The 23,385-nt window shown below is 47.4% G+C and overlaps 1 protein-coding gene across 1 annotated transcript; it reads left to right on the top strand.

Annotated features, from left to right (window-relative positions):
* The first annotated feature begins 95 nt into the window (after positions 1 to 95).
* Positions 96 to 21,388, top strand: MAU2 (MAU2 sister chromatid cohesion factor). Its single transcript, XM_053999405.1, has 19 exons — positions 96 to 515; positions 797 to 814; positions 1,074 to 1,139; positions 2,674 to 2,769; positions 3,780 to 3,874; positions 4,703 to 4,730; positions 5,192 to 5,347; positions 5,936 to 6,082; positions 7,813 to 7,903; positions 8,165 to 8,268; positions 9,285 to 9,362; positions 9,989 to 10,054; positions 10,287 to 10,370; positions 11,919 to 11,968; positions 12,185 to 12,262; positions 13,355 to 13,466; positions 17,161 to 17,251; positions 18,470 to 18,597; positions 19,239 to 21,388. Exons 1-19 carry the CDS (start codon positions 96 to 98, stop codon positions 19,311 to 19,313), a joined length of 1,983 nt encoding a protein of 660 aa, XP_053855380.1. The 3' UTR covers positions 19,314 to 21,388.
* The last annotated feature ends 1,997 nt before the right edge of the window (positions 21,389 to 23,385 follow it).

Raw genomic sequence — 23,385 nt, forward strand, 5'->3', positions numbered from 1 at the left:
ACTACAACTCCCACTTCCCCTCCGCGCCTGAGGCGTTCGGACTCCAAGTCCCGTAGTGCCCCGCGCCTCGCGGCGGTGTTGTCGGCGGCCCCAAGATGGCGGCGGTGGCGGCGGGCGCGGCGGCCCCTCAGCAGCCGCCGCCGCCTCAGCAGCCGCCGCAGCCGGCGGGAGGCGGCGGGAGCGGCTCTGGGGAGGCGGCGGGAGCCGCGGGTGGTGCAGGAGGCGGCGGCGGAGGTGCCGGAGGCGGCGGCGGCGCAGCCGGGCCTGCGCCGGGCTCGGGGTCGGGCGGCGGCGCGGCCGCGGGCGAGTCGTGGTACCTGGCGCTGCTGGGCCTGGCCGAGCATTTCCGCACGTCCAGCCCGCCCAAGGTGCGGCTGTGCGTGCACTGCCTGCAGGCCGTGCTGCCCCGCAAGCCCCCGGCCCGCATGGAGGCCCGCACGCACCTCCAGCTCGGCTCCGTCCTCTACCACCACACCCGCAACGGCGACCAGGCCCGCGGGCACCTGGAGAAGGCGGTGAGCGGGGCTGGGACGGCCTCGGGGGGCTCGGGGGGCTTGGGAAGGGAGAGCGGGGGGTGCCAGTGCACGGAGAAAGGGTTGGGGGTGGCGGGGACGGGCGTCTGGGCACTTGGAGAAGGTAAAGAGCGGCGGAAGGGGTGGCTGAGAGGTGCCGGCAGCTGGGAAAGATGAGGAGCAGGGCAAGGGGGCGGTGGGAGGCTCCTGGCACGGAGCGGGAGGGAGTCAGGGCGGTTCTGGTGGGTGTTAGTGCCGGCCTAACCCGCTGTGTTCTCTTGCAGTGGCTGATATCCCAGCAGGTATCCTTTTCCCGGGATCCAGGAAAGGGCTCCGAGCTCGGGACAGCTCCAAGGAAACTCCCAAAACACCTCAAGGGCCCGGGGGTGGGGGCATGGAATGGGGGGGTTTTACTGCCTCGTCGCTGCTTTCACAGAACCACAGAGCTTGGGTTGGAAGGGACCTTAAATCCCCTCTCATCCCCGTTTTCCTGAGCGGTTTCGGAGGCTTTGCTGCTCTTTCCCACCTGGATTTTGTGGTTCCCTTAACCCTGGGTGCCAGATCCCCCAGTTTGAAGATGTGAAGTTTGAGGCAGCCAGTCTGCTGTCAGAGCTCTACTGCCAGGAGGTGAGAGAAGCCCCCCAAACCCCCTCTGTGCCCCTCGAATTTGGGGTTGGAACAGGGTATTCCTGTGAAAAATCAGATTTCTGCCACGGGAGGCTTTCCCCCTTCCTTGTTGAGGAAGTTTTTGCTGGAATTGCAGCACTGCAAAAGGATTTTGCTTGGCCAAATAAATTTTTGGGTCCTTATTGAACAAATGTTGATTTTAGGGGAGGGAGAGAGGGAGGGAAATCCATGATTTTGGAATCCTGGAGTGATTTGGGTTGGAAAGGACCTGAAGGATCATCCAGTTCCGTGGGAAGGACAACTTTTATCCCAGCTTGCTCCAACCTGGACAATTCCAGGGATGAGTGGGAATTCTATCCCAGCCCCATCCCACCCTCCCAGGGAGGAATTCCATCCCAAAACCCCAAAACTGGGAAGCCGTTCCCTGTGTCCTGCCCCTCCATTCCTTGTCCAAAGTCTTCCTTTCCGTGTTTTAGGCTCCTTCATTGGAAAGCCACAGTTGGATCATCCCAAATTTTGGGTTCATCTCTGTCATTAGGAAATTGTGCTGATTTCCTCCAAAAACCATTTCCTGGGATTTTGAGTGCCAGTATCCTGGCATGGTTTGGATTGGAAAGACCTTAAATCCCATCAAATCCCATCCAATCCCATCCTGCCACGTGCAGGGACAGCTCCCAAAATCCCAGATCTCTCCAATCCTCCCAAATCCCAGATTTCTCCAGTCCTCCAAAATCCCAGATTTTTCCAATCCTCCCAAATCCCAGATTTCTCCAGTCCTCCCAAATCCCAGATTTTTCCAATCCTCCCCAAATCCCCAATTTCTCCAATCCTTCAAAATCCCAGATTTCTCCAATCCTCCCAAATCCCAGATCTCTCCAATCCTCCCAAATCCCCAATTTCTCCAATCCTTCAAAATCACAGATTTCTCCAATCCTCCCAAATCCCAGATTTCTCCAGTCCTCCCAAATCCCAGATCTCTCCATCCTCCCAAATCCCAGATTTCTCCAGTCCTCCCAAATCCCAGATCTCTCCATCCTCCCAAATCCCAGATTTCTCCAATCCTCCCAAAATCCCAGATTTGTCCAGTCCTCCAAAAGCCCAGATTTCTCCAGTTCTCCCAAAATTCCAGATCTTTCCAATCCTCCCAAACCCCAGATTTTTCCAATCCTCCCAAATCCCAGATTTCTCCAATCCTCCCAAATCCCAGATCTCTCCAATCCTCCCAAATCCCAGATTTCTCCAGTCCTCCAAAACCCCAGATTTCTCCAATCCTCCCAAAATCCCAGATTTTTCCAGTTCTCCCCAATCCCAGATCTCTCCAATCCTCCCAGATCCCAGATCTCTCCAGTCCCATCCAGCCCTACCGTGGACGTTCCAAGGACGGAGCAGCCCCAACTTCTCCCAGCTGATTTTTCCTGCTTCCAGCGCTCCGACCCATCCCTCGCTGCGGGCTGGCCGTGGTTCCCCAGGGAATTCCGGGGCTCTGGAGCTCGGGGTCGCTGGTTTGTGCTGACCTGGCCTCTTTGTGTTGCAGAATTCCGTGGACACGGCCAAGCCCCTGCTGCGCAAAGCCATCCAGATCTCCCAGCAGACTCCCTACTGGCACTGCAGGCTGCTCTTCCAGCTGGCTGTGAGTCCTTGCAGCAGCAATTCCTTGGGAAAAAAAACCTGGAAAAAATCCTGCATGCCCATTCAAAACAGCCTGGAAGCTTTGTATTCTCTTATCCCCTAAAATACTGCTGTTAATGGGTGCTTTTTATCCCTTTATCCCCTAAAATTTTGTTGTTAACAGAGAGGGAAAAAGCAATTCTGGGCTGGGAATTGGTGTTGGATCAAGGAATCAGCCAGGATCACTCTGTGGGAATTAGGAACCTGGAATTCCGAGGATGGAGGGAAAAAAATCCATTTTGGGGCTTGCAGGGAGAGCAAATCCTGCTGGGGTTGGAAGTGTTGGTTGTTTAATGAGAGATGTGGGATGGGAGAAGGAGTAGGAAAAGTAACCAGGAAAAGGAGCAAGGAAAAGAATCCAAGGAAAATTCTTGTTTCTGGTGTGGAATACGCTCCAAAATATTTCTGAATTAAAAATATTTACAGGAATAGAGACACACTGAAGTGTATTTATGGAAAAAGAACTTTAATTCCCTATGGATTTAGGAACATTTATTTTTCCAGGAGTTCATCCTGAGGACTCTGAAGCTTTTCCTCTCCTTGCATCTTCCCATTTTCCCCTGATTTCCCATTTCCTTGGAGCCTGTTCTCTTCCTGAATTCCCACCTGGGTTTGGGAAAGGGATAAAATTTGGGAACACACCTTGGAGGCTCCTCTTGCTGGGAAAACTCTTGCTCCAGTGTGACAATCCCTGGCTTTTTTAGCTGTTGGGATCTGATCAGCACTGAATTTTCACCCTTTGCAGGATCTGCCTCCAATTTTTAACCAATTTCTCATTAATTCAGAATTTGAAGGGGAAAAAATCCTTCTGGGCTCAGACAAATCCTTGGAAACGCCACAGATGTCTTTGGGAAACGGGTCTGAAACCCCTTTAAGGAGCAGGAATTTGTAAATCCAGTGATAATGGCATTTTCTTGGGATTCGTGGAGCAAATCCTGAGTTTTTGTGGCTTTTTTTTTATTCCCATTTCAGCAACTCCACACGCTGGAGAAGGATTTGGTGTCGGCCTGTGACCTGCTGGGCGTGGGGGCGGAGTACGCGCGCGTGGTGGGCTCCGAGTACACCAGGTGAGAATTCCAGAGGGATCCCTGGGATTTCCTGCCTGAGTTCCTGGGATTTCATCCCGAGTTTCCTGGGATTTCCTGCCTGAGTTCCTGAGATTTCATCCCCAAGTTTCCTGGGACTTCCTGCCTGAATTCCTGAGATTTCATCCCTGAGTTTCCTGGGATTTCCTGCCTGAATTTCTGGGATTTCATCCCGAGTTTCCTGGGATTTCCTGCCTGAATTCCTGGGATTTCATCCCCGACTTTCCTGGGATTTCATCCCTGAGTTTCCTGGGATTTCATCCCCGAGTTTCCTGGGATTTCCTGCCTGAATTCCTGGGATTTCATCCCCGAGTCCTGGGATTTCCTGCCTGAATTCCTGAGATTTCATCCCTGAGTTTCCTGGGATTTCCTGCCTGAGTTTCCTGGGATTTCCTGCCTGAATTCCTGGGATTTTCTCCCAGAATTTCCTCGGATTTCTTGCCTGAATTCCTGAGATTTCATCCCGAGTTTCCTGGGATTCCCTCCCTGTATTCCCTGGGATTCCCTTCCTGAATTCCCTGGGATTTCTCACCTGAATTCCTGGGATTTCATCCACGAGTTTCCTGGGATTTCCTGCCTGGATTTTCTCCCCAAATTCCCTGGGATTTTCTGCCTGAATTCCTGGGACTTCCTCCCTGAATTCTCTGGAATTTCCTCCCTCAATTCCCTGGGAATTCCTCTTATCAGCTCCCTTAAATGTCTTTTTTCCCTGTTTTTAGAGGGAGAAAATGGCAAATTTGTTTCTTTCTTGGTGGTTTTTTTTTTGTGGTTGGAGTAATTTCTTTTTGAATTTTTTTTTTTTCATTCCAGAGCTCTCTTTCTGCTCAGCAAGGGGATGGTGAGTTGCAAGTCTTTTTAAAATAAATTATTTCCTGTTTAATTGCAAATTCCAGAGGATTTTTGGGGGGGGAGGGGGGATAAGCAAGATTCCTATGGATAAATTCAGCTTTTTAATTTTTTTTTTTCTGAGAAAAATATGAGGATCATTGCAGATTTTCACTGGAGCTTTTGTAATGAGGGATGGAAAAGCTGGTGGGGTGAAAGGGCGGTGGGAATCAGATGAATATTCCAATCCTGATTCCTGGAATTGGAGAATCCATGGAACTGGAGAATCCATGGAACTGGAGAATCCATGGAATTGTTTGGCTTGGAAGAACCAGGCACACCTTCCACAATCCCAGGCAGCTCCAGCCTGGCTTTGGGCAATTCCAGGCTTGAGGCAGCCCCATTTTCCGTGGGAAATTGTCATTCCCTGAGGGTTTCTCCTGCCAAAAGCTGGATTTTCCTTGGGAATTGCAGCTGCTGCTGATGGAGAGGAAGCTGCAGGAGGTTCACCCGCTGCTGACGCTCTGCGGGCAGATCGTGGAGAACTGGCAGGGCAATCCCATCCAGAAGGAATCCCTCAGGGTCTTCTTCCTGGTCCTGCAGGTCACACATTACCTGGATGCCGGCCAGGTACGTGCCACCTTCCAGCTGGGAATTTGGGACAGGGATATTCCCTAAAAAATCAGCCCTGAGGGGATTTTCGGGGTGTTTCTTTATAATGGAAGCGAACTCCTGTTGGTTTTATTCCCAAATTAAATGAAAAGTGAGAAAATTGTGTTAATTAAGAGATGTTGTCCATGATATTTTTATATCCATGGTGGTCTCTGACATCCCACGTTCCAGCTGGGAATTTGGGACAGGGATATTCCCTAAAAAATCAGCCCTGAGGGGATTTTCAGGGTGGTTCTTTATAATGGAAGCGATCTCCTGTTCATTTTATTCCCAAATTAAATGAAAAGTGAGGAAATCGTGTTAATATTTTTATATCCATGGTGGTCTCTGGTGTGTTGGAGGGAATAACAGGAATTTTTGGGGGATTTTGGGAATATTTTGAGCATCCCTTGGTGCCGCTCACCCCCGTGAGGCGCTGAGCGTCGTCAATCCTAAACCAACCCCCTCAGTGTGGGAATTCCCACTCTGCTGGGAAGTTTCCCCTCTCCCAGAGCATTCCAGCAGCAGGAATGTGAGGAATTCCCTCTGGGAATTGTGTCCTGGCAGGTGAAGAGCGTGAAGCCGTGCCTGAAGCAGCTGCAGCAGTGCATCCAAACCATCTCCACCCTGCACGACGACGAGATCCTGCCCAGCAACCCCGCCGACCTCTTCCACTGGCTGCCCAAGGAGCACATGTGTGTGCTGGTCTACCTGGTGAGAGCTCCTCGTTAGTGCTAATTGCCTGTTAATGAGGGTTAATGAGTGGTTTGCAGCCGGCAGGGATGGGGTTTGTTGCTGTTTTGGGTTGTTTTTCCCTCAGCGACCCCGGGGTGATGCTGAGAGGGCTGCTCAGTGTGTGAGGAGATTCCAGGCTGGAAATGGGGATTAGTTAATAAATGGTTAATTAATTTATTATTTAACACGCAACTCAGATGAAAATGGAGTTGTTTATTGAAATCAGAGCCACTTTGGCTTAATTTTATCAACTGTTTGGTGCTTTTTTCCCCCTCAGTGTCCATGGGGTGATGCTGAGGGGGCTGCTCAGTGTGTGAGGAGATTCCAGGCTGGAAATGGGGATTAGTTAATTAGTTATTAAATGATTTATTAATTAGTACCTGACTCAAATGGAAATGGAGTTGTTTATTGAAATCAGAGCCACTTTGGCTTAATTTTATCAACTGTTTGGTGCTTTTTTCCCCCTCAGTGTCCATGGGGTGATGCTGAGGGAGCTGCTCAGTGTGTGAGGAGATTCCAGCCTGGAAATGGGAATTACTTAATAAATGGTTAATTAATTTATTATTTAACACACAACTCAGATGAAAATGGAGTTATTTATACAAAAGAAAAAGCACTTTGGCTTAACTTTATCAACTGTTTGGTGCTTTTTTCCTCCTCAGTGTCCATGGGGTGATGCTGAGGGAGCTGCTCAGTGTGTGAGGAGATTCCAGCCTGGAAATGGGAATTACTTAATAAATGGTTAATTAATTTATTATTTAACACGCAACTCAGATGAAAATGGAGTTATTTATACAAAAGAAAAAGCACTTTGGCTTAATTTTATCAACTGCTTGGTGCTTTTTTTTCTCCCTCAGTGTTCATGGGGTGATGCTGAGGGAGCTGCTCAGTGTGTGAGGAGATTCCAGGCTGGAAATGGGGATTAGTTAATTAGTTATTAAATGATTTATTAATTAGTACCTGACTCAAATGGAAATGGAGTTGTTTATTGAAATCAGAGCCGCTTTGGCTTAATTTTATCAACTGTTTGGTGCTTTTTTCCCCCTCAGTGTCCATGGGGTGATGCTGAGGGAGCTGCTCAGTGTGTGAGGAGATTCCAGCCTGGAAATGGGAATTACTTAATAAATGGTTAATTAATTCATTATTTAACACCCAACTCAGATGAAAATGGAGTTATTTATACAAAAGAAAAAGCACTTTGGCTTAATTTTATCAACTGTTTGGTACATTTTTTCCCCTCAGTGTCCGTGGGGTGATGCTGAGGGGGCTGGTCAGAGTGTGAGGAGATTCCAGCCTGGAAATGGGGATTAATTAATTAATAACTCATTAGTTGATTAATTAATTCCTGAATCAAATGAAAATTGAGTCATTTGTACAAAGCAGAACCACTTTGGCTTAGTTTTATCAATATGAGGCGAGCTGGACTTGGAATTGCTGAAGGATTTTGTTCTAATTCTTGGTGATGTTAAAAATCTGGGATTTGAGGAATTCTGTGAATTCCCTGCCCTTCCCTCTCTGCCCAGACAAATTTTGGGAATTGTAGAGTGGTTGGGAATGGGAAGGAGCTTTAAAATCATCTATTCCCACCCTGTCAGTCACACCTCCCGCTGTCCTGGGGTGCTCCAGAGCTTCCCAGGGATTTCTGCTGTGGGAATTGCATCCCAGGGGAGTTGCCCAGGTGGGATAACCCTTGCTGTGCTTCCCTGCAGGTGACAGTGATGCATTCCATGCAGGCAGGCTACCTGGAGAAGGCTCAGAAGTACACGGACAAAGCCCTCATGCAGCTGGAGAAGCTCAAAAGTAAGGAAAAGGGGCTTGGAATTCAGCTGGATTCCAGGAAAATCCCATTATTTCCTCCTCATTTAAACCCATCCCACAGCCTTGTTGAGTTGCTGGGTCAGCCTAAGACTAAAACTAAAATTAAATCCCTGATTTTAAGGCCAGGTGGTGGCTTTGGAGTACAAAAATCAACTTTTTTGGTTTGTTTTTTTTTTTTTTTTTTGGGTGGGATTTGAAACATTCCATAAATGCCTGATGGAATTGCTCCTGCTCCTTTCCCAGTGCTGGACTGCAGCCCCATCCTGTCCTCATTCCAAGTGATTCTGCTGGAACACATCATCATGTGCAGGCTGGTCACGGGACACAAAGCCACAGCCCTGCAGGAGGTAACATGGGAATTCCAGCATTTCCTGCTGGGAATGGCTCCCAAAAAATGGGAATATTCTGCAGGAACAGCCTGCAAAACGTGGGAATTCCAGCATTTCCTGGCTGGGAATGGCTCCCAAAAAATGGGAATATTCTGCAGGAACAGCCTGCAAAACATGGGAATTCCAGCATTTCCTGGCTGGGAATAGCTCCCAAAAAATGGGAATATTCTGCAGGAACAGCCTGCAAAATGTGGGAATTGCAGTTTTGGGCTCAGGTGGGAATTCCTGCTGGGTTAATCATGGATTCAGCCAGTTTTGGTGAGGTTCAGGACTTGGGAAATGTGGGATTGGCTCCTCTTAAGTATTTATTTAAGGGCACTTTGGAATTGATCATGGAATAATCAATAGTTGATTGGATTGACACCTTCCTGGTGGCAATTCCAGGCTGATTCCAGTGGTTTTTTCCCATTCCATCCATTCCAGAGTGGCTCCTTCCTCTTCCAGTTCCTGCCTTGTGCCGGTGTTTCCCAGCTTTTCACATTCCTGCTTTTCCTGCTCTTTCCTGGTTGATTTGTGCTGTTCCAGAGGAAACTGGACCTTTTTTTTTCCCCATTTTTCCAATCATTTTAAAATCCTGGGAATCCATCCCGGGACTGGATCATCCAATCCCTGCTGTCAGCTTTACTGGGAATGTGCTGGGAATGGGGAGGGATTCAGCCTCCTCCTTCAGTCTCCTGAAACTCATCCCAATCCCAGATTTTGGGAGGTCTTATCCCGCTTTTCCTGGAGAATCTGGAGCGTTTCAGGAGGCACCCGTGGCTGTGAATTCCAGGGGGTGGAGGAAACCATTCCAGAGCAGCTGGAATGTGGGAGGGATGTGAGGGAATCCCTTTTCCTGTGCTGGCAGCACATCCAGCCTCCCCTTTTACCCAGGGCTGGAGATCCTGGAGCCGATCCCTGCATCCATGAGGGGTGCAAGGAGCGGGGTTTGGAGCACCGAAGGGTGAAAAACAGGGAATTGTGTTCTTTCCCAGATTTCCCAGGTCTGCCAGCTGTGCCAGCAGTCTCCCAGGCTCTTTTCCAACCACGCTGCCCAGCTGCACACGCTCCTGGTGAGTTTTTGGGGTGAAAACTGGGAATTCTGCGTCCCACACGGAATGCCAGAGAGGAGATTCCCTGGGAATTACAGATCTGCAGCCTGCACTGCTGGGGGAGCTCATCCCTGCCTTAAAACCCTTTGGAAACAGAATTCCAGGATGGCTTGGGTGGGCAGGGGCACTTCCCACTATCCCAAGTTGCTCCAGCAGTTCCTGGAGAGAAAATCCCGCTTTTCTGTGGAGAAAATTCCCGAGATTTGGCTTTTCCTGGGTAATTTTGCCATCAAGGCCTTGTCTGGCAGCAGTTCCTTCATGAAGGGAGGGGGAATTTGGGAGGAATCATCTGGAAAAAGGGAAATCCAGGGATCTCAGCTGTGCCCACTGGAGATGGTTTTCTGTGGGAATTGTGGCAGGGGAAGGGTTTTTGTAGGGAATACTGAGTTTTCCATGATTTTAAGAAAGATATTTTTTAAAGCTAAATGAAGCTTTTTTTTCCCCACAAATAATTTATTTTAAAGGACATTTTGTGGAGATTCCTGATTTTCCCCTCGTTGGTCCCTTTTTCCTGCTGTTACCCCAATATTTCCATGGATTTGGGAATGTTTTGAGCTGCATTCCCAAAAATATCCTTTCTTTTCCAGGGTCTCTACTGCATCTCTGTCAACTGCATGGATAATGCAGAAGCACAATTCACTACAGCACTGAGGGTGAGATTTTATTCCCAAATTTTCTCCTGGAAACTTGGGGATGGCAATGTGAATTTGGAAGGGAAAGCTTCCTTGATTCCATTATTTATTAACAATATTCCTTGGACCGGGGAGGGGGGGATTTTTAACACTAAAATATCAATATGTGATCGTTTTAGCCAGGATTATTTAATGGGAATGACTGAATTGTGAGGAAAAGACTGAAATATTTGGGAATTTTTCTCCTTTCCAGCTCACAACCCACCAGGAGCTGTGGGCGTTTATTGTCACCAACCTGGCCAGCGTCTACATCCGGGAGGGGAATCGGCACCAGGAGGTGAGCTGGGCTCTCCCCAAATCCCAGTTTTCTGTGGAAAAAAATCCTGGAATTTGGCTTTTTCTGGGTATTTTTGCCATCAGGGCCTTGCTGGCAGCAGCTCATTCGTGAGGGGAGTGAGAAATCCCAACTTTCTGTGGAAAAAAATCCTGGAATTTGGCTTTTTCTGGGTATTTTTTCCATCAGGGCCTTGCTGGCAGCAGCTCATTCGTGAGGGGAGTGAGAAATCCCAACTTTCTGTGGAAAAAAATCCTGGGATTTGGCTTTTTCTGGGTATTTTTGCCATCAGGGCCTTGCTGGCAGCAGCTCATTCATGATGGGAGTGAGAAATCCCAGTTTTCTGTGGAGAAAATTCCTGGGATTTGGCTTTTTCTGGGTATTTTTGCCATCAGGGCCTTGCTGGCAGCAGCTCCTTCATCAGGGAGTGAGAAATCCCAGTTTTCTGTGGAAAAAATTCCTGGGATTTGGCTTTTTCTGGGTGTTTTTTCTATCAGGGCCTTGCTGGCAGCAGCTCGTTCATCAGGAATGAGAAATCCCAACTTTTCTGTGGAGAAAATTCCTGGGATTTGGCTTTTTCTGGGTATTTTTGCCATCAGGGCCTTGCTGGCAGCAGCTCATTCAAGAGAGGACTGGGAATTCCTGAGAAATCATCTGGAAAACTCTGAAAGTTCTGGATTATTCCCACAATTTTTCCCGCTCTTTCTCTCAAATCCTGCTTTTCTGTGGAGAAAATTCCTGAGATTTGGCTTTTTCTGGGTGTTTTTGCTATCCGGGCCTTGCTGGCAGCAGCTCCTTCATGAGGGGAGTGAGAAATAGCAATTTTCTGTGGAGAAAATTCCTGGGATTTGCCTTTTTCTGGGTGTTTTTTCCATCAGGGCCTTGCTGGCAGCAGCTCCCTCATGAGAGGAGTGGGAATTCCTGAGGAATCATCTGGAAAATTCCAAATATTCTGAATTATTCACAGAATTCTTCCCATGGGAATGAAGTTTAACTCTTTCATCTCTTACTCAATCCCTTGGTTTCATTTTCCATCCATTTTCCATCCATTTCCATCATTTTCCATATCCAGCAGTTTCAGGGCATCACAGAAATAACCAAAAATAGGGATTTGCTCCTGAGTTTTGCTGTTTTATTCCCAAAATTCCTTATTTTCCCCCTCTCAGAGCCCTCAGGGGTTTGCCTTGGGAAGATTCTCCATAGAGATTTTGCTTCCTGCACACAAAATTTGGGAAAAAACCTTCGGGAAGCAAAAAAATAGCTTTAAAATTGTGAATTCTTTAATTTAATTGTAGTTTTAATTAATCAAATCCAATATCAGATTCATTACCAGATCCACCAGCTCCAAGTTTTCCTTGGGAATATGATTATCCAGGAAATGCTGTGGAATTGGAGGAGACTTGAGATAAAACTTGGATTTTTGGGATCAAAACAAGCCTAAAATTCCCAATATTGGGATAAACTTGGGCTGGTTTGGGTGGGATTTCACTGTTTTGGCGTTGGTTTTTCCTTGGAAAATTCATTTTTCCCTTTTCCTCTCCCATTTTCCAGCTCTACAGTTTATTGGAAAGGATAAATCCCGACCACAACTTCCCAGTGAGGTGAGAATTCCCACAAATCCCAACATCCCGGGCCGGGAATGACGGATCCGCAGCAGGATTTTCAACAAATGAGGGGAAAAAATCCAACCTAACACCAAGGCAAAACACGGGATGGGGCTGAAATGGAATATTTTGCTTGGAGGTTGGATTTTTGGGCTGGAATTCCTGGGAATTGGGGTGGGATCCTGAGGTATCCGTGGTTTTTTTTTTCCATAGTTCCCACTGTCTCCGGGCCGCAGCGTTCTACATCCGAGGGCTCTTCTCCTTCTTCCAGGGAAGATACAACGAGGCCAAGTGAGTCCAACCCCTGGGAAAATGTGGGAAAATGTGGGAAAAATGTGGGAAAAACGTGGGAAAAATGTGGGAAAACTCAGGGCTGGCTTTTTGGGATCGCAGTGGGAATGCCAAGGCTTCGTTTCCATCCCATTCCCACGGATTCCTCCTGGATTGGCCAGGAGGGAAGAGCAGGGATGTGGTGGGGATTGAGCTCCTTCCTTGGGAATCCTGGGAATGTTGTTCCCTGCGATCCCAAGGAATCTTTGGGATTGTGTTTCCCCTGCAGTGCTTGGGAATTTTGGGATCTTACTCCCTGCAGTCCCAGGGAATCCTTGGGATTTTATTTCCTGCAGTCTTCATAAATCCTTGGGAATTTTGGGATCTTATTCCCTTCAATCCCAAGGAATCCTTGGGAATGTGTATCCCTGCAATCCTTAGGAATCCTTGAGAATCTTGGACTTTTATTTCCATGAATCCTTGGGAATTTTGGGCATTTTATTCCCTTCAATTCCAGGGAATCCTTGGGATCTCATTCCCTGCGGTCCCAAAGAATCCCTGGGAATCTTGGGATTTTATTCCCTGCAATCTTTGGGAATCTTGGGAATGTTGTTACCTGCAATCCTTGGGAATTTTGGGAATGTTATTGCTTGCAATCCTTGGGAATCTTGGGAATGTTATTCCCTGCAATCCCAGGGGATCTTGGGATCTTATTCCCTGCAATCCTTGGGAATTTTGGGATTTTATTCCCTGCAATCCTTGGGAATCTTGGGAATGTTATTACCTGCAATCCTTGGGAATGTTTGGAATGTTATTGCTTGCAATCCTTGGGAATCTTGAGAATGTTATTGTCTGCAATCCCAGGGAATCTTGGGATCTTATTCCCTGTAATCCTTGGGAATTTTGGGATTTTATTCCCTGGAATCCTTGGGAATCTCGTGCCTCTCATTCCTTTCCACCCCGAGGCTCTGCACCTTCCAAGGGCCCAATCCCAGAGCAAACTCAGGAATTCCCTTTCTCCGAGCTCCTTTATCCCAGCTGCCAGGGCCGCTCGGGCAGGGCCCAGTCCCGTTTTTTCCCATTTTTCCCGTTTTCCCCCCGTGTTTTTTCCAGGCGTTTTTTGCGGGAGACGCTGAAGATGTCGAACGCCGAGGACCTGAACCGCCTGACGGCCTGCTCGCTGGTGCTGCTGGGCCACATCTTCTACGTGCTGGGCAACCACAGGGTGACTCCCGGGGCCCTGCAGCCCTGAATCCTGCAGCTGGCATTCCCAGAAAAACCCCCCAAAAATCCCCAGGGAAAACCCCCAAAAAAATCCCAAAGAAAATCGGGATATGGGTGGGAATAATGGGATTTTAAAAGGGTTTTTTTAGTGCTGTCGCATCCAAAATTGGGATTTTTTTTTCCCCCTCTGGATCATCCCAGAGGGAAGAAATCAATCCCTGGAGTGCTGGAATTGGCATTCCCAGAACAAATCATCAAAAAATCCCTGAGAAAATCCCAATGAAAATCGGGATATAGGTGGGAATAATGGGATTTTAAATTTTAAAAAAGGATTTTTAAAATTCCAAAGAAAATCGGGATATGGCTGGGAATAATGGGATTTGTTCCCAGAACAAATCCCCAAAAAATCCCTGAGAAAATCCCAAAGAAAATCGGGATATGGGTGGGAATAATGGGATTTTAGAAGGGTTTTTTTTTAGTGCTGTCGCATCCAAAATTAGGATTTTTTTTTTTCCCCTCTGGATCATCCAAATCCCTCCCAGTCCCTGGAATCCTGCAGCTGGCATTCCCAGAAAAACCCCCCAAAAATCCCCAGGGAAAACCCCAAAAAAATCCCAAAGTAAATCGGGATGTGCCTGGGAATAATGGGATTTTAAATTTTAAAAAAGGATTTTTAAAATCCCAAAGAAAATCGGGATATGGCTGGGAATAATGGGATTTGTTCCCAGAACAAATCCCCAAAAAATCCCTGAGAAAATTCTGAAGAAAATTGGGATATGGGTGGGAATAATGGGATTTTAAATTTTAAAAAAGGATTTTTAAAATTCCAAAGAAAATCGGGATATGGCTGGGAATAATAGGATTTTAAATTTTAAAAAAGGATTTTTAAAATTCCAAAGAAAATCGGGATATGGCTGGGAATAATGGGATTTTAAATTTTAAAAAAGGATTTTTAAAATTCCAAAGAAAATCGGGATATGGCTGGGAATAATGGGATTTGTTCCCAGAACAAATCCCCAAAAAATCCCTGAGAAAATTCTAAAGAAAATCGGGATATGGGTGGGAATAATGGGATTTTAAAAGGGTTTTTTTAGTGCTGTCGCATCCAAAAATCAGGGTTTTTTTTTTTTCCCTCTGGATCATCCCAGAGGGAAGAAATCAATCCCTGGAATGCTGGAATTGGCATTCCCAGAACAAATCCTCAAAAAATCCTTGAGAAAATCCCAAAGAAAATCGGGATATGGCTGGGAATAATGGGATTTTAAAATCCCTGGGAAAATCCCAACGAAAATCGGGATATGGCTGGGAATAATAGGATTTTAAATTTTAAAAAAGGATTTTTAAAATTCCAAAGAAAATCGGGATATGGCTGGGAATAATGGGATTTGTTCCCAGAACAAATCCCCAAAAAATCCCTGAGAAAATTCTAAAGGAAATCGGGATATGGCTGGGAATAATGGGATTTTAAAAGGGTTTTTTTTAGTGCTGTCGCATCCAAAATTGGGATTTTTTTTTTTCCCCCTCTGGATCATCCCAGAGGGAAGAAATCAATCCCTGGAATGCTGGAATTGGCATTCCCAGAACAAATCATCAAAAAATCCCTGAGAAAATCCCAAAGAAAATCGGGATATAGGTGGGAATAATGGGATTTTAAATTTTAAAAAAGGATTTTTAAAATTCCAAAGAAAATCGGGATATGGCTGGGAATAATGGGATTTGTTCCCAGAACAAATCCCCAAAAAATCCCTGAGAAAATTGCAAAGAAAATCGGGATATGGGTGGGAATAATGGGATTTTAAAAGGGTTTTTTTAGTGCTGTCGCATCCAAAAATCAGGGGTTTTTTTTTTTCCCTCTGGATCATCCCAGAGGGAAGAAATCAATCCCTGGAATGCTGGAATTGGCATTCCCAGAACAAATCCTCAAAAAATCCTTGAGAAAATCCCAAAGAAAATCGGGATATGGCTGGGAATAATGGGATTTTAAATTTTAAAAAAGGATTTTTAAAATTCCAAAGAAAATCGGGATATGGGTGGGAATAATGGGATTTGTTCCCAGAACAAATCCCCAAAAAATCCCTGAGAAAATTCTGAAGAAAATTGGGATATGGGTGGGAATAATGGGATTTTAAAAGGGTTTTTTTTAGTGCTGTCGCATCCAAAAATCAGGGTTTTTTTTTTTTCCCTCTGGATCATCCCAGAGGGAAGAAATCAATCCCTGGAATGCTGGAATTGGTATTCTCAGAACAAATCATCAAAAAATCCCTGAGAAAATCCCAACGAAAATCGGGATATAGGTGGGAATAATGGGATTTTAAATTTTAAAAAAGGATTTTTAAAATTCCAAAGAAAATCGGGATATGGCTGGGAATAATGGGATTTGTTCCCAGAACAAATCCCCAAAAAATCCCTGAGAAAATTGCAAAGAAAATCGGGATATGGGTGGGAATAATGGGATTTTAAAATCCCTGGGAAAATCCCAACGAAAATCGGGATATGGCTGGGAATAATGGGATTTTAAATTTTAAAAAAGGATTTTTAAAATTCCAAAGAAAATCGGGATATGGGTGGGAATAATGGGATTTGTTCCCAGAACAAATCCCCAAAAAATCCCTGAGAAAATCCCAAAGAAAATGGGGATATGAGTGGGAATAATGGGATTTTAGAAGGGTTTTTTTTAGTGCTGTCGCATCCAAAATTGGGATTTTTTTTTTTCCCCTCTGGATCATCCAAATCCCTCCCAGTCCCTGGAATCCTGGAACTGGCATTCCCAGAACTAATCCCCAAAAAATCCCTGAGAAAATTCTAAAGAAAATCGGGATATGGCTGGGAATAATGGGATTTTAAAAGGGTTTTTTTTAGTGCTGTCGCATCCAAAATTGGGAATTTTTTTCCCTCTGGATCATCCTAGAATTTGGATTTTTGTGGAATTTTAGGAAGGGTGGGTTTGGGATGGGTTCTGGAAGGATCCAGGCTGTAATTCCTGGGAAAAAAAAAACATGGAAAAGGGGAAGATGTCGGCGTGGATTGGTCTGGGAGGAATTGTGGCACAATTCCCTGGGAATTCCCAGGCAGAGACTGGAAAGATGGGATTGTTCCCAACCTGGAATTCCCAGGATGGAGCTTTGGGATGCCCCTTCCATTTCTTCCCTGCAGTCCCAGGGAATCCTGGGATTTTATTCCCTACAATCCCAAGGAATCTTTAGGAATCTTGGGATTTTATTCCTTTCCATCCCAGGGAATCCCTGGCAGTCTTGGGATTTTATTCCCTGCAATCCCAGCGAGTCCTTGGGAATCTTGGGGTTTTATTCCCTGGAAATCCTAAGGAATTCTTGGGACTCTTATTCCCTTCCATCCCAAGGAATCTTTAGGATTCTTGGGATTTTATTCCTTTCAACCCCAGGAAATCCTTGGGATCTGATTCCTTTCCATCCCAGGAAATCCCTGGGAATTTTGAGATTTTATTCCCTTCCACAGCACGGATTCCTTGGGAATTTTGGGATTTTATTCCCTTCAATCCCAAGAAACCCTTGGGAATCTTGAGCATTTTCCTCCCTTCCATCCCATCGAGCACAGCGACAAAAATCCAATTTCCCACCGGGAATTTTCCATCTTTTCCACTCAATCCGTGCTGGAAAGGGCAGGGAAAATTCCCCAAATCCCAATTTTTTCCTTTTCCCTTCCCGATTTTTCCCTAGGAAAGCAACAACATGGTGGTGCCAGCCATGCAGCTGGCCAGCAAGATCCCAGACATGTCCGTGCAGCTCTGGTCCTCCGCCCTGCTCCGGGGTAAAATCCGGGATCTGGGAGCGGGGAAGTATCCATAAAAAACTGGGAAAGAGCTCCTGGGAGAGTGGGAATTACAGGGAAAACACAGGGATTATCCCAGGGGTGTGGGGAGTGGGAATGTGCAGCTCCAGCAGTCCATAAAAAACTGGGAAAGAGCTCCTGGGAGAGTGGGAATTACAGGGAAAGCACAGGGATTATCCCAGGGGTGTGGGGAGTGGGAATGTGCAGCTCCAGGTGTGACTGGGGATCCATAAAAAATTGGGAATGAGCCCCTGGGAGAGTGGGAATTAGAGGGAAAACACAGGGATTATCCCTGGGTGGGAATGTGCAGCTCCAGGGGTGATTTGGGATCTGGGATTATCCTGGAAATCTGGGAAAGAGCCTCTGGGAGGGTGGGAATGAGGGGAAAAAGTGGGGATTATCCCAGGGGTGATTTGGGATCTGGGATTATCTTGGAAAACTGGGAAAGAGCCTTTGGGAGAATGGGAATGCTGGGGAAAATGTGGGGATTATCCCAGAGTGGGAATGTGCAGCTCCAGGGGCGATTTGGGATCCTTGGGAATCCATTTCCCTACAACCCCAAGGAATCTTTAGGAATCTTGGGATTTTATTCCCTGCAATCCCAGGGAAATCCCTGCCAATTTTGGGATTTTATTCCCTGCAATCCCAGGGAAATCCCTGCCAATTTTGGGATTTTATTCCCTGCAATCCCAGGGAAATCCCTGGCAATTTTGGGATTTTATTCCCTGCAATCCCAGGGAAATCCCTGCCAATTTTGGGATTTTATTCCCTGCAATCCCAGGGAAATCCCTGCCAATTTTGGGATTTTATTCCCTGCAATCCCAGGGAATCCTTGGGATTTTGGTGCAGAACCCAAACCCAGGGCAGGATTTTTTGGGATGAGGGGAGTTCAGAGGTGGGAATGGGATGAATCCCAGGATTTTTTCCACCTTCAGCCTCACCAGATGAGGCTGGAAAGCCAAAAAAAAAAATCCCAATCCAGGCAATTCCTGGGATTTTGGTGCTGCCATCCCAACTCCATCCCAAGGAGTTGGGAATCAGGGAAAAACTCGGGATCTCCGTGGAGCTTTTGGGGCAGGTTTGGCCTGAAATTGAGGCGATTTTGGTGCAGAACCCGAGGGCAGGGAGGTTTTTTGGGATGAGGGGAGTGCCGAGGTGGGAGTGGGATGAATCCCAGGATTTTCCCACCTTTTCCAGACCTGAACAAGGCGTGTGGCAATGCCATGGATGCCCACGAGGCCGCCCAGATGCACCAGAACTTCTCCCAGCAGCTGCTCCAGGACCACATCGAGGCCTGCAGCCTCCCCGAGCACAACCTGATCACGGTCAGAGCCCGGCAATTCCCAACATTCCCAACATTCCCAACATTCCCAGGGCAAAAACGACCTTCAGCTCATTTTTATAGGGGTTTTTTTAATGGTTTTTTTTTAGTGCTGTCGCATCCAAAGTTGGGATTTTCCTCCCTCTGCATCATCCAAATCCCTCCCAGTCCCTGGAATCCTGCATCTGGCATTCCCAGGAAAAAAAATAATCCCTTGGAAATATCCCACAGAAAATCGGGATATGGCTGGGAATAATGGGAATTTTGAAGGGTTTTTTTTAGTGCTGTCGCATCCAAAGTTGGGATTTTCTTCCCTCTGCATCATCCAAATCCCTCCCAGTCTTTGAAATCCTAAAAAAAAAAAACCCTGGAAAACCAAATCCCAGGAGGGTTCCCTGGTGGGATGTGGGATTCCCTGGGAATTCCGTGATCCTGAGGGATTTTTTCCCATTTTTCCTGGGATTTTGGCTTTGAAATCCAAAAAAAAAAAAAAAAACCAACAACCTGGAAAACCAAATCCCAGCGGGATGTGGGGTTGGAATTTGGGATCCCTGGGGCAGGGAGGGTTTCCCTGGGAATTCCAGGATCCCGAGGGAATTTTCTGGGAATTTTCCCCGGGATTCTGATCCCGTTTTTCCCTTGCAGTGGACGGATGGACCCCCCCCAGTCCAGTTCCAGGCCCAGAACGGCCCCACCACCAGCCTGGCCAGTCTGCTGTGAATTCCAGGAAAACTCCAGGAAAACTCCAGGAAAACTCCAGGATATCCCCCACCAACATCCCGGGGGGAAAAACAAACAAAAAAAGAAGCATCAAAAACTTGGGAAAAGAAACAAAAAAAAAAAAAAACCCATGGAAAAGCTCCCGAATTCCCTCTGGCAGTGAGAAAAACCCAGGAATTTTCCAGGGATTCCCAGAGCCTCCGGAGCTGCTTTTCCAGGTGGGAATGTCCAGGTGAATCCCAAGGTTTGATCCTGGAGGGAATTCCCAGGAAAGGCTGGGAATTCCGGCGGGAAGCTCCAAATCCTCGGGGATAACAGGATGAGGAAATCATGGATTGGATTCCCAGCTGGAATTCCCCGAGGGGAAATTCCCATTTTTTTTGGGAAGGAGGAAATCCGGGATTTCCTGGGATGTCCCTCCAGCAGCCACAGCTCTCCCCACGCCGTTGGCATTGGGAAAAATCCGGAATTTTCCTGCTGATCCCAAATTTTTCCAGGCTGGAGGCACCACCTGTGCCTTAAGGATTCCCAAATCCTGGGAATAATCCTGATCCAGAAGTCTGGGATGGAATTCCAGCCTTGCCCTTGGCACAAAATTCCCTTTTCCAGGTTAAATTCCCTGGGTTTAGCCCAGTTGTTTTGGATTTCCCAGAAATCTGGGAATGCTGAATCCCAGAAAAAAAGCTGGAAGTTCTTCCAGGATCCCAGCAGTGCCTGGGGTGGAATGGAGTTGTTTTTCCCAGTTGGAATTTCTCCAGATTTCTGGGAAAGGGGGAGGGAAAAGAACTCTGGAATTCTTGGAGAGAGGAAAACCAAAACCCCTGAAACTTCCAGAGGTTTTTGGGAATTTTTAATCCCAATGGATGGGGAAGGAACCTTAAAATTCCCTTTAAAATTCCCTTTAAAATCCCCTCGTTCCCAGCGTTTTTCCTTCCCAAATTCCATCTTTTTCTAGAGCAAGGAATTTTTTCCACTGAAATTCCTCAGATTCCTCAATTTTTCCCTCTGGAATTCATTCCAGGGATGAGGTTTTTTTGGTCCCATTCCCAAAAATTGGGATTTTCCAGGTTTTTTTTTCTTTTTTTTTTCCATGGAAATCCTGGTCCTAAATCTCTTGGAAAACTCCAAAGGACCTGGAAATCCCTGGAATTCTTGGGGACTGAGGATTGGGAGTTTTTATTCCAGATTTTTTGGGGATTAAGCAAAACCCTCGGTGCTGTTGGAACTCAAAAATAACAGGGAAAAAAATCCCCAAAAATTCCCAAATCCAGGGATTTTCCAGCCTGAATGCAGGGCTGGAATTCCTGTGGGAAATTCCAGAGGCTCCCGAGGGGTTTTTTTGGGATATTTGGGATCCCACTGAGACAGAACCATCCCAGGAATTTTGGGATCTGGGGATTTTCATCGGGAACTGGGGGAGTTTTCCCAGTTTTTTCAGTTTCTTGGGAAGCACATTCCCAGTTTTTATTTCCTCTGGGGTGCAACAATTCCTTGGAATTTTTTTTCCTTGGGATTTTCCTGGGTTGGGAAAGGCTGAAAATTCCCAAATCCCATCCAGGAAATCCAAATTTTCCTTTCTAACTCCGGAATGTTCCAGAATATTCTGGAATTTCAGGCCCAACTCAGATCTAGCTTGGAATTTTGGGATCAAATTCCCAAATTTTGGGCTGGAAAAGCCTCGGGATGATCCCAATCCTAGGGCAGGGACACTTCCACTATTCCAGGCTGCTCCCACCTGGATTTGAGCACTTCCAGGGCGGCCAAATCCCAAAAACTTTGGGAAAAACCCGGAAAAAAAAGGGGGAAAAATCCCAATTCCAGAGAGCTGTGGTTGGGGCCGAGCTTTGGGAATTCCCCAGGGAATTTTCCGTGGGAAAAGAGCCGAGGAAGGAGCAGAATTCCCAAAAATTCCCAATTTTTCCGCCTTCAGTCTCCCGTGCAAATCCATCAGAGTGGGTGAAAGAGCCGGAAAATCCCTTGGGAATTCCGGGGGCTCCTCCGGAATTCCCAAATTCCCCACGGAAATTCCAATGTACAGAGCTTTTTACCATTGTATATTAAATTATTTAATAGCTTTTTGTGGGAGCTTTTCCTTCTTTTTTTCTTTTTTTTTTGTTCATGGAGCAGGGCTGGGAAGGAGGAGCTGAAATTCTTTGGGATTTTGGAGGAAAACGGGAAAATCCAGGATTTTCTCTGCGGGTTGATTTCATTGATTTTTTTTTTTTTTTTTTTTTGCCTCCTAAAATCATGGAATTCTCTGGAGAAACGAGCACAAAATCCTGAAAATTAGGATTCATTTAGGGAATTGTAGAGTTTTTTTCCAGGATTTCTCATGGAATAACCAGGATTTCTCCCTAAAATCCATCCCTGGTGTAGATGGTGTAAAAAAAATGGGATTTCTCTCCAGAGCCCGCAGCTCTTTTCCCTCTGGATCCCATTCCTGAAGAATCTCCCAATAATTCCTCAAAATATGCCCCAAAACTCGGAAAAATTCCCCAAAAATGAAAAAAAAAATCCTCAAAAATTTACAAAAATTCCCCACAAAATTAAAAAAAAAAAAATCCACAAGAAATCCCCCCTAAAAATCCACAGAAAATCCCCAAAGATCCCCCCAAAACAGCTCCAAAATCCCCTCGAAGTTCCCCATAAACTCCCCAAAAAAATCCCCCCAAAATTCCAGAAAAGTTCCCCAAGAAGTCCAAAAAAACCCCAAAATTCCCCCTCGAAATTCCCCTAAATAGTCACAAAAATTCTCCCAAAAATCCCCTAAAAATTCCTAAAAAAAATCCCAAAGATTCCACCAAAAAATCACGAAAAATTGGGTTAAATCGCAGTGGGAACGACCCCAAATCCCACCGGGAATGATCCCAGGGTTAAATCCATGTGGGAATGATCCCAGATCCCATCTGAACGATCCCAAATCCCAGCGGGAACAATCCCAAATCCCAATGGGAACGATCCCAGACTCCAATGGGAACGATCCCAGGGTTAAATCCCAATGGGAACGATCCCAATTCCCAATGGGAACGACCCCAAATCCCAGCGGGAACAATCCCAGACCCCATCTGAACGATCCCAAATCCCAATGGGAACGATCCCAGGGTTAAATCCCAATGGGAACGATCCCAAATCCCACCGGGACTGATCCCAGGGTTAAATCCACGTGGGAATGATCCCAGACCCCATCTGAACGATCCCAATTCCCAATGGGAACGATCCCAGGGTTCAATCCCAATGGGAACGATCCCAAATCCCAGCGGGAACGATCCCAGGGTTCAATCCCAACGGGAACGATCCCAAATCCCAGCGGGAACGATCCCAGATCCCATCTGAATGATCCCAAATCCCAGCAGGAACGATCCCAAATCCCAATGGGAACGATCCCAGGGTTCAATCCCAACGGGAACGATCCCAGATCCCACCGGGTCTGACCCCGGTGCAGCAGCCGGACCGAACCGGAGCGGACCGGGGCGGAGCGGAGCGCGCAGCTCAGACCCAGAGCGGCCCCGGGACCTGGTCCCTGCCCCGGTAGCGCCGGGCCCTGCCCCGGGCCCTGCTCCGGGCCCTGCTCCCGCTCCCGCCGCCGCCCGGCCCCGCCCGGCCCCGCCGCGAGTCCCGGCCCTGAGCCGGCCGGGCCGCAGAACCGGCTCCGCCGGCCGCGGTGCCTCCCCCGCTTCCTCCCGCCGGGCCCCCCCTATCTGCGGCCCCAGCGCGGCCTGCGCGGGCGGATAAGGGCGGCGGGGCCGGCCCCTCCCCGCGCCGCCATCACCTCAGCCGGCCCCGGGCGGAGCCGCCGCGGCCCGGCCCCGGGGGAACCGCCGCGAGCAGCCGGGCCCGGCCCGCCGCCCCGCCCCCTCCCCGCGGGCCGCGCCCTCATTGGCTCCCGCGGGGCGCTCTCTGGCGCCTATTGGTTGTTTCAACTCTCAATCAAATCCAGGCCACGCCTCTTTGCTCCCTCACAGCAGGGGCGAGGCGCGCACCACGGGGTCGCGCCGCTGATTGGCCAATGTGCCCGTCAATCAAAAACAAACCGCGCCTTTTCCACCGCCGCTTACTACGCGGGCGGGGCTAC

This window comes from Vidua macroura, chromosome 26 (assembly GCF_024509145.1).
Source record: "Vidua macroura isolate BioBank_ID:100142 chromosome 26, ASM2450914v1, whole genome shotgun sequence".
Taxonomy (NCBI): Eukaryota; Metazoa; Chordata; class Aves; order Passeriformes; family Viduidae; genus Vidua; species Vidua macroura.